General features: G+C 38.4%; 1 protein-coding gene across 1 annotated transcript; it reads right to left on the bottom strand.

The window, feature by feature from the left end:
• Nucleotides 1-316: 316 nt before the first annotated feature.
• On the bottom strand, nt 317-8,370 carry LOC116040115 (C-type lectin domain family 4 member F-like). Its single transcript, XM_031285341.2, has 6 exons — nt 8,252-8,370; nt 7,201-7,287; nt 5,843-5,917; nt 3,469-3,602; nt 568-668; nt 317-475 (listed from the first exon to the last, which is right to left on the bottom strand). Exons 1-6 carry the CDS (start codon nt 8,331-8,333, stop codon nt 334-336), a joined length of 621 nt encoding a protein of 206 aa, XP_031141201.1. The 5' UTR covers nt 8,334-8,370; the 3' UTR covers nt 317-333.
• Between the last annotated feature and the right edge of the window lie 2,720 nt (nt 8,371-11,090).

The raw sequence follows: 11,090 nt of genomic DNA, 5'->3' as shown, positions 1-11,090 counted from the left end.
TGAACTTTAATACTGAGAATATCACATCTAGATTATAGAAATATGTCTACACCCATAAACATTTCTACTTAATATAATAAGCAATAAATCAAAGCATGTATAACATATTGTAGTTGTTTCATTTTTTTTCAGCCAAAGCAGTGAACCTCGTTGGACATTTGTTTCTATGTGTTATCAGGTCACTTTACTGCAGCGCAAATAACCAGGCTTCAGATTATCCCACACTGAGCTGGAAATGATTTTCACTTGGAAATGATGTGTCCACATGAGCATATTCATGTTGCTTTTGTGACGATTTAATCAGCAATATATAATATTGGTTTGGTAGCAGAGTTATGGACGGACTTTCATTTCACAGATCCAGGAGTATGACAAGTCACAGGGTGTATCATTCCAGCTGTTTTCCAAATTGTAAAGATATGTGTGACCACAGTTCTCCCTTTCCCCACCGTTAGGCTCCTCGGAATCCCAGTAGCTGAAAAAAAGAGCTTTTATCAGAGAACACAACCCAAGAAGCACAAGATAGTGATTTAGTTTGAATGGACCAAATGGAAAAAATGTGTGAACCTTTTGGTCAGTGGAGTCCCATCCACCCATTTCCACGTCCCCTCTGTCTCTGAGTCAGTCAGGCCAATCCACATGATCTTCTCAAATTTTCTTGTGAAATCCTTGTTTACAAAAGAGTAACAAACTTTAAACAATATAACAGAATCTTTACAACATTCACACCCATTAAACCAATGTCTATGTATCTGCCACCGCATTGATCTTTGCAATCATTCAACATTTTTACTCTTTATTTTAAACTACGTCTGACTGACACACACACACACACACGCACACACACACACACACACACACACACACACACACACACACACACACACACCAGGGGCAGTTCTACATTGAATTACACCCAGGGCGAGACCCCCTTCGAGTGCCCCCCTCCCCCCCAACAACATAAGTGAAAGAGAAAATTATATTTCTCAATTGCACAAATCCTTCATTAGAGCATTTGAAAAACACACTTAAGATAATCCAGTTATTTAACTATTGCAATTACAACAGGAAACACACTTTTTAAGGTGAACAATCTCCACAATGAACACAATTCTGCACAAAATATGACAGTATAGGTTATCAGAACTTAAAATAAATATACACTATATACATAAATGTGCTGTAGTATCCAATGGTTTATCTATATGAATTATGATTATGTTTCTGGTATAAAGGTTTCATGTAAGACACTGTAAAATATGCTGAGTCTTTTGAAGAGAGTTTGGCAGTGCAGTGGTTTAATGATTAACCTCTTAGTGGCGTGATCTCGCTGGGATGCTCAATAGAGGGTCTGGTATTGGATGCTGAGGGGTTAACGAACTATAGGAAGCCCCTGAAGAGGACACTAACCTATGCTATGTCAACTTGAATGTTCCATTTGTTATCTAACATGTTACCTAAGCTACCCAATATATACTATGGGTTTTAGAGTCAGATTTAGGATGCATATTGGCGGTGTATTCTCCAGACTTTCCATGGAGTCTGTAAATGGATGCTGATCTTTGATGTAATAAACCTTTTATAATCAAGAACAGTGTTCAGCGAATCTCTCTTCCACACATCGGCAACGCAGCACTGCAACTAAGACACAACAGTGCTAACAATATATACAATAATAAAAAATTTAACAAGATTAATAAATTAATAAAACGGTATACAACAAGCTATATATATATATATATATATATATATATATATATTAGGGCTGTCAATCGATTAAAAAAATTAATCTAATTAATTAATTACAGACTCTGTGATTAATTAATCGAAATTAATCGCATACATAATTAATGGTGCCTGAACCGATACTTTTTAAGAAAGTAAAAAAAGAAAAGAAAACAAAGGGTACTAAACAACAGTTGGTGACATTAAAGAACGGCCTGTTTATTGCTAAGGCCATATGGTCAAAATTAAATGATTTAATAATAATGTATAACAATAACTTATTTCACTAGTAAATTGCTGTTGAACGACAAAAACAACCACCAAGGACATTTACAATAACTTCAAATGCACCACGAAGCTGTAGTTTACCAGTTTCATTGAACGCACCGTCTGTGTTGTATTTCCGACGGCAGCTCGGCAGCTGCAGATTGTTACATCCCGGTGTTGAGTCACAGTCCTCTACAGTAAAACACAGTCAAACTTTACACCGTTTAGCGTTAGCTGTCAGCATTGTAACCGTGTTTAATCCAGCTACTAGCTAGCGGTAGGCTAACGTTAGCTGCTGTTGAGTATAGTGTTGACTAGCTAGCGGTAGGCTAACGTTAGCTGCTGTCGAGTATAGTGTTAACTAGCGTCACATGCAGCGGTGTTTGTGTTGCCTGTATCGTCTTGACCAGAGAGAAGTGCAGACATATCAGTGGCACCAGATTTCGATAGCCAGGGTTGGCAGGAAGAAGATTTTTACAAGTAAATGTTCCAGTTAATGATCCAGGCAGCACATTTTCATCTCCCTCCTTCATTTTACAGTCCAATGGTGGCTAGAACGGCTCCGGGTCAAACATCAATATGGAATGGATTAATCTGCGTTATTTTTTTTTTTAATGCGTTATTTTTTCTCAGATTAATTAATCGAAATTAACGCGTTATTTTGACATATATATATATATATATATATTTTTTTTTAAAATCATTTCAAGAGGCCCTGTGCTTTAATTTGAAGAGGTCTATCATGAGTTTTTGTCTGCCTAAGCAGATAGAAAAGCTACAATTCTCAATTCAATGTGCAACGTTTATATAGGCTACTAATGCAATCATACAGTAAAGCATGCCTATGTCTTTTATTGTTGTAGTGTTTTGTCCACCACTCAGTTTTTGGCTCAGTTTTATCAAGGGCCAAAGTGTTTTAAGGGGAGTTGTGCTTACTGCAGGTTCTACCCTCACTCCCTCATCTCTGTCTCTCTCCTCCTGAGTCTCCTCCTCACTCTGCATGCCACTGCCGCCGACACCGACATCACCACCACTATCATCAGCCACGGGAGCTGATGAAGGTCCTGCTACTGCCGAAAACATGTCTTGTCGCTTTTTTCTTTTATTTTTGCGTTTAGACCATTGACATAAAAGAAAGGTTTAGACTTGTCTTGCTCCGTCTCTGTGTACTTCCGAGTTCTCCTGTCACCGTGTGTTTATCTTTTGCGCCGGGCCCCACACCTTTACAGACTAGTTCATTTCATTGTGAAAGTAGGGGGTGCAAGCAGGGCGCTTGCAGCTGCAAGGGGGGTTGCCAATCTGCCAATTCCCCACACAGTGAAATGATAGATAACAGAAAACTGCTTCGCAGAGCAGAGGATTTTTTTTTTTTTTCAAGTGCTTGTGGCGCCCCCCCATGACTCATGAAAAAAAGCCGCCCCGGGCGACTGCCCGGGTTGCCCGTGCAAAAACCACCCCTGACACACACACATGTACCTGTTCTTCTTTGCTGTTGATAATCACCAGGTCTGCACCCTTTTGAAGACAGTCATCTCTACTCTCTTGCCAGGTTTTCTCGATAGAAGAAATGTAGTAGAAACTACCGTTGAAATACTCCCATTCTCCTTGACCTTAGTGAAAACAGAAAGAACCCAAATGAACAACAAAATTCACAAATGGTCTCCTCAGTCACTGAAAAGAAGAGAGGGCTTTCTGGTGGCTACAAGAGAAAAAGAACTTGCATGTTCGCGGGACAATACTGGCATCTCTTCTACAGAAAGTTGCCAGATTTGTTGCTAGTCGTTTTTTCTTCTAAAATACACTAACGCTGGGTTTCCACAGGCAGCACTTTCCAACTGCAACTCTGCTGCCTCGGCGACGAGTAGCGGATTCCAAGCGGAGTTCTGTCACCACAACATAATGCCGACGGTGAACACGATGTGCACATAATTAGTTGTTGGTGTTAATATACATTTATATCTGGCCTAACACAACTGTTTGGTAAGTTTTCCACTGTAGTCACAAACTTTGCCGTATAGTTTAGTTTGAATAATGTTATATTACTAGCAACAAGCTAGTTGTAATTGCTACAATGCAAACACTGGACAACTTTTTGCCAAGCTAGCTGTTGACACCCCTGTAGTCATACTGAGACGTTTCATAAATGATGCTATAGGAAAATCACAATCTTTTCATTTGCACGGATGGCATGTGTGTATACATGGCAGAATATATTGGAGGCATGTTTGCAAGTCCTAAAGTTGACTCAACTTTGGGAGAGCGGTGAACATGCGGGCACTTTCACTGCCGTCAGCAGATTTTGCTCATACCGCTGTTCTCATAGGGAACGCTCTGCCATTATTTCAGCTGCCTGTGGAATCCAAGCGTTAGTAAGGGGGTCTAAAAAGTCGCTAAATGTAGTGACAAAGTCGCTAACTTGGCAACACTGACAACAACCATAGCAAAGCACTGAGCTGATCATAAGCGGTAAACAGGCAAGAAGCTGTAAACTGTCACATACTACGGTAAAACTCCCGATTGAGATGTATATTCTGAATGCGCTATATAGATGTCCAAAGAATGCTTCTAAAACCTGAATACTGTAATACCGGCATATCAGACGTCTTAGTCGGGAAATGCTATATTTGGAAAAAGGATTTATTCTGAATAACTCCTACTTCATACTTTCACCTACAGACACCAATCAAACCTTGAACCATTCAGATAGTTTCTATCTCAGCAGTTTGAAATATTTAACAGTTTTGTGAAAATTAAGTCTAATTAAGTGTTCCTTTCAGGAAGTTTATCAGTATCACCTAAAACTGTCATACTATATGGCTATTATTCAGCTTTTAAAGATATATTAATTAAATCTATCACTTTTCCATATTTCTTACAACTTCACCTTCTTACACATTTTAACCAGCAATCCAGTTTAGCTTTAGCATTAGATTTTCAAATAAAACTTTAATTATTCTACATCTTTTTTACATTAGTGGTGTTATTCAACTTGTCAATTAAATTCATACCAATTAAAACCATTCCCACTTTTCCAACTATTATCATTACTTCTACTACTCTGGTACCCTGGAAGTCCAGAGTTCTCCCGGGAACACAATTTGAATTTGCTCAGCGAGTCACTCTGGCATTGAGTAATGATGCTCGTTAACTATGCCCTTGTAGCCGAGCTGCACCAATCACATCGGTGCATCGGTGATATAGGCGGGCCAGAGGAGCGCTAAACCGATGACGACAGCGCTGCAATGTCAAAGTCATTAGTAAACATTGCAAGATGGCTACAGATGAATACCAGTTGTTTGAAACGGCTTTGGCCGCTACAGTCAACGAGTTAGATTTGGCTTTTTATCTAAAAGAGGAACAGAAGGCAGCGCTCAAATCATTCCTTTGCAAGAAGGATGGTTTTTGCTGTTTTGCCAACCGGATACAGCAAGAGTTTAATCTACCGGTTAGCTCCGCTGGTAGCTAAGCGTATGGGTATGCTCTGGATACGTCACCCCGTGTATTGTTGTGATTGGTCGTAGTGTTATCCAATTGCGTGCAGTGAGATTTTCAAATGCATGCTTGGTGCCACCCCTCGAGTTGGGCCATTTTCATTACTCAGTGCCAGACCCTTAATCTTTTGGATTTGGGTCTGGATTTCCATGCTAATACTGTGGAGCATCTCATCAACTTTCTTCTTGTCGTGTTACTTACGTAATGTGGCTGACTTGGACAGAAACTACAAGACAATATTTTTCCGGGAACTTTCCATGAGAGTGAGCTGTTAAAATTATCATTTTTATTTGCCCAATATAAGAATTGCACCCTTCTGGATCCAAACTCTGATTATTGAATTGTTCATCACGCTTACCTAAGTTATTCAGCTTTCTCTTCAGATCATCTCTCTCCTCAGTCAGGGTTTTGAAATCAGCCTCAACATCTGAAACAGAATTCTCTACGGATGTTAGCGTAGCACAAGTTCTCTTTAGATAACAGAGTATCAGACACTGCTGTGTCATTAAATGACTGCATAGTAAAGAACCTGCTAGGGTAGATTATAGTGTGACATTTAGTCACCATTAAGTGATCTAAAAGATGGATTTCATCTGAACCCTGATTATTGGAGTAGTTTCATAAATGTACTTACCAAAGTCACTTCTCTTAAAGGTCCTATGACATGCTGCTTTTTGGATGCTTTTATATAGACCTTAGTGGTTCCCTAATACTGTATCTGAAGTCTCTTATATATAGACCTTAGTGGTCCCCTAATACTGTATCTGAAGTCTCTTTTATATAGGCCTTAGGGTCCCCTAATACTGTATCTGAAGTGTCTTTCCCAAAATTCAGCCTTGGTGCAGAATTCCAGCCACTAGAGCCAGTCCCACAATGAGCTTTCCTTAGGATGTGCTATTTCTGTGTCTGTAGCTTTAAATGCTATTGAAGATGAGAGAGGGGTGCAAGGTGGAGGGTGGGGGTGTGGCCTTGACCAACTGCCATGCTTTGCTTGTTAGCAAGCCATGATGTCTCTCTCTCATGGGCGGGCCAAATTCTCCAGGGGGGCAAAGCAGAGAAAGGGGAGGTAACCTTTCCACTTGACGTCATAAAGGGAAGATTCCAGATTGGCCCATCTGAACTTTAATTTTCTCAAAGGCAGAGCAGAATACCCAGGGCTTGGTTTACACCTATCACCATTTCTAGCCATGGGGGACCATAGGCAGGCTGGGGGAACTCATATTGATGTTAAAAAAACCTCAAAGTGAAATGTTCATGCCATGGAACCTTTAAACTCGTCTCTCTCTAAAACTGTAATTTTGAGAGGAGAGGTTATCATTATATTCAACAGAATCAGATTGTTAGTTTTTTTTTGTTTAACTTTGTGTAGACAAACGTCTTATATTCTCTACGAAGAAAGAGCCAAGATGTTGTCAATGGCCATATTTACATGCCCATAATATTTCGGTGTTTGCCCTTATTCAGAAAAAGACAATATTCTGACTTTACATGGCTAATGGCAGTGAATATTCCATTAATGTTCCCGTTTACATTTAAATTAATTTAAAACCAAAATTCTGTTCAGGTTTAGTTTGACAGCAAAACTGTTGCACAAAGGTTTTGACACCAACATGTGAAGTTACATCACTGAGCCTTTGAAATTGTAATATGGTGGTGCTGTTGATGCAACTGTCTTAGCACATTTTAACTTACACAATACAAAGAAACCATACTCACATGTCAGGCGTAGAGAAACATTGAGAATGGCTTGTATGACGCACAGCAGCCCAAAGCTGAGGAGAAGCACCTGGCAGAGTCTTCTCTCTGTAAAACCAACACAGACTCACCAACAAAAATGTAAACCACTCTGGCAGCCATGTGAAGCTGCCATGTGCTGTTGACACATTAAAATAATGATAAATTAATTCAACTTTCAGTAAGATTATCAAGTAAGTTAACCAAACTAACCAACCTGCATTAGCATGCTAATGGTTGGCTGAATGGAGAGTTACATATAATTACAACTTGGGTCTTTATTTTTTTCAAGCTTTGGCCGTCTTCTCTGTCAGTTACTCCCAAATGAATTGTTGCCATCGCTACAATGACGTCCAATAGGGCAAGAAACAGGATTGCTGTTATGTAACAATTTATATACATCACAGGACTTTAACACTAGAGCTCAGTAGAGCTGCAATGGTGAATCATTAAGTTGTCAACTATTAAATCAATCGCCGACTATTTTGAAAATCGATTAATCAGTTTGAGTAATTTTTTTTTTTTTATGAAAAAGAAGTAAAACTTCTGATTCCAGCTCGTTAAATGTGATTATTTTCTAGTTTCTTCTCTACTCTGCAACAGTAAACTGAATATCTTTGAGTTATGGATAAAACAAGACATTTGAGGACGTCATCTTGGACTTTGGGAAACACTGATCCACATTTTCACCATTTTCGGACATTGTAGAGACCAAACAAAGAATTGATTCATCAGTGAAATAATCAACAGATTAATCAACAATGAAAATAATTGTAAGTTAGCCCTAGAGTTCACCTCCTGAGCCTCGTGTGTGTTCATGTAAATGATGCAATGAAAACACTTTGGTTAAGTCTCGGCAAAGATCGTTTTTTTGATTAAATATTTAACAGTTATCACTTTTTCAGTATTGAAGGACAGGATTGTTGGGCCATGCTACTAGTGCAGCTTAAAACACTTGATAGAGTACAATAAGTAGAACTGTGTTGTTTAACAGTAGGCTACACATAAACCATCAACTGATAAAGTTTATTACCTGTTTGATTTGCATCCCCACTGCCTTTCTGCTTTGGTCTCGGTGACTCATTAACATAATCAGATACCTCCATTTGCTGCATCCTCTGTGTCTGTTTGATATTTGGTGAGAAGTCAGATTCAGCGTGGTCTAAACAGTTAACTGTTTCTTCTTTTGGTCCCTGTCTTTGTGTGAGAGTGAGCTTAAAAACCCATTACTACGCAGTTAACAGATTAAGTAAGAGGTTGGATAGAGGAAGAAACTAGTTGACTCACACTGAAATCTGTTTTGCAAAAACAATAATCTCTAAATCATGCCATTACTTCATCTCCCGTTAACCTTTGTACATACTATATATATTTTTTATTCTACTTCATGTACCTATAGGAGAAGTGTAAAAAGGGTATTGAATAGAAATGAGCACAATCCTCTTTATTACTGTTTGTACTCTGTCCTGTACAGTCAGTGATACATTGTGATGGGAGAATGTTCCTGCATCTACAGGTTAGGATGCTTTACTGTGGCTGTTTTAGTTCATTTACATACTTTTTTTAATAAAGCAGTAGGCAGCTTAATAAGTGGTCCATAATAAAATAATAAAAAAAAACAAATATATATATATATATATATATATATATAACTTTATTTACAGACTCAAGGTCCAGATATAAAAGTACACATAACATATTACAGGAAGGGTACACACAAACATAAAAACATAGACATACTGTCTACCACATATTACTTAAAAGGAACATACAAAACATACATACATACAAACACAAAGATGGTTATGCGCAATACTTAAAACATATGCAGATGAGTGTTCCAGTGTTTCCAGAGTTTGGAAGTATATCTGGTATCACTAAGTGCAGGGTTAGTTAAGGCAGTTAAAATTGTATTCTCTGACTGTTAATCGGCACCTGAATTTGTACATAAGATTCCTCAACACAGCATGGAAGGTGGGAACATTACTCGTCACAAAAAAATGACTAGCACTGGTCCATCTTGGACACTTCAACAAAATTCTAAGTGCATCATTGTATGCCACCTTTATCTTATTTATCTTTGCTTTACTGTAGCTGCACCACAGGTGAGCTGTGTAAAGTGGTGTACAGTATGCTCTGAAAAGAGACGTTTTAAGTTCTTCAGTACACATATGAAATTTGCGTGCCAACATATTTGCTTGTCCATATAATTTACAGCACTGGCGCTGTATGTCATCATCGTCACAAAAATCATCCCTGATAATGTGGCCCAGGTATTTTGTTTTAGTATCTATGTTTAGCTCTTGCCCTGTCAAATAAAAAGACGGAAAGCATAGCTTCCTGTCCTCCTTAGTTCTGACATCATTACTCTTTTTTGCATTGAATTTGATGTCATACTGTAGTCCATAGTTTGAACAGACTCTAAGCAGTTGTTGTAGGCCAGCACTATAAGGAGACATAACAATTAAATCATCTGCATACATCAGATGATTAATATGCCTATCTCCCACCATACAACCAGTCTTACACACTTCTAATGTTCTAGAAAGATCATCCACATACAAATTAAAAAGAACAGGTGACAATATTCCACCTTGTCTAACCCCATTGGTAACTGGAAAAGGATCCGATGTAATCTTGCCCCATCTAGCTCGCATTGTTTGATGGGAGTACCAATAATTAGGTAAAAAACCGTATTAGGTATGGGGGGACCCCTCGCTCTTGTAATTTTATAAACAGTTTACCATGATTAACACGGTCAAAAGCTTTGGATGCATCAAGGAAACATAAAAACATTGTTGAGCCATGGCTTTTGTACTCTGTAACAAGTTCTTTCAGTGCATATATACACAAATCTGTGCCATGTTTCTTTTTAAAACCAAATTGATTGTCAGTGGTTGTTATATATTCTTGTAGTCTATCAAATAGAATTGGTTCTAACACTTTAGAGAGTATACTCGCTAGAGCGATTGGCCTGTAGTTTTCTATACTTGATACTTTACAGGTTTTGTCCTTAATAACTGGCACTAAAAGTACAGGTAACATAGAGTCAGGTAATATGCCATGCGCTAATAATCCAGAAAAACATATAGCAAGTAACACAGAGATTCTATGGCTTGCATACTTCAGGTGTTCAGCTGTTATTTGGTCAAGACCACAAGCTTTGTTTACTGCCGATTTCTCAATAGCATGACACACTTCATCAGGTCTAATAACCACACCATCATTATTAATGACATCACCAACATGATATTCAGCACTCTCAACACAGTTAAAAATCTTTCTAAAATGTTTCCCCCACTGCTCCGCAACATTTTCATCCCCAGAGATCCCATCAATGTTGGATGGCAAAGGCATCTTGCTGTTATTGATAACCTTTACTTCCTTCCAGAAATCATACAAATCATTCTGCTGAAACTTTCTGGCCATAGAATTTGCCCTCATCATCTGCTCATTACTTTTGATAAAGCGTACAGCATATTTAAACCTGGCATTTGCCTTTTTCTTATGTTCAAACTCTGGGCCATACCTAGCTTTTCCAGATGATACCCAGCTTCCTTAGCCTCCACATGAAGTTCAGACACATATTCGTTCCATCCTGGTCTAATATTATGCTTTCTTTTGTCTTGGATGAATAATTTACTGACGTTAATTAAACAGTTCACAATTTTGTCATACATAACTATATCACTATGTTTGTGACTCTTACAATTTAAGTTGCCACACAAAATAGCTTCAAGTGGTATATCAATATTACTAAGACTATTGTCACTCAGTGCGTTGTACTTCCATAGATCACATTCTGTGAGCTTTGCCCAGTCCACTCTTCTATTTTGCTCATTATTATCATTATCATAGTTAGTCAGCTCAGG

The sequence above is a fragment of the Sander lucioperca genome, chromosome 7 (assembly GCF_008315115.2).
Source record: "Sander lucioperca isolate FBNREF2018 chromosome 7, SLUC_FBN_1.2, whole genome shotgun sequence".
NCBI lineage: Eukaryota > Metazoa > Chordata > Actinopteri > Perciformes > Percidae > Sander > Sander lucioperca.
The sequence above is the reverse complement of the archived record's forward strand: the minus strand, read 5'-3'. Positions and strand labels throughout refer to the sequence as shown.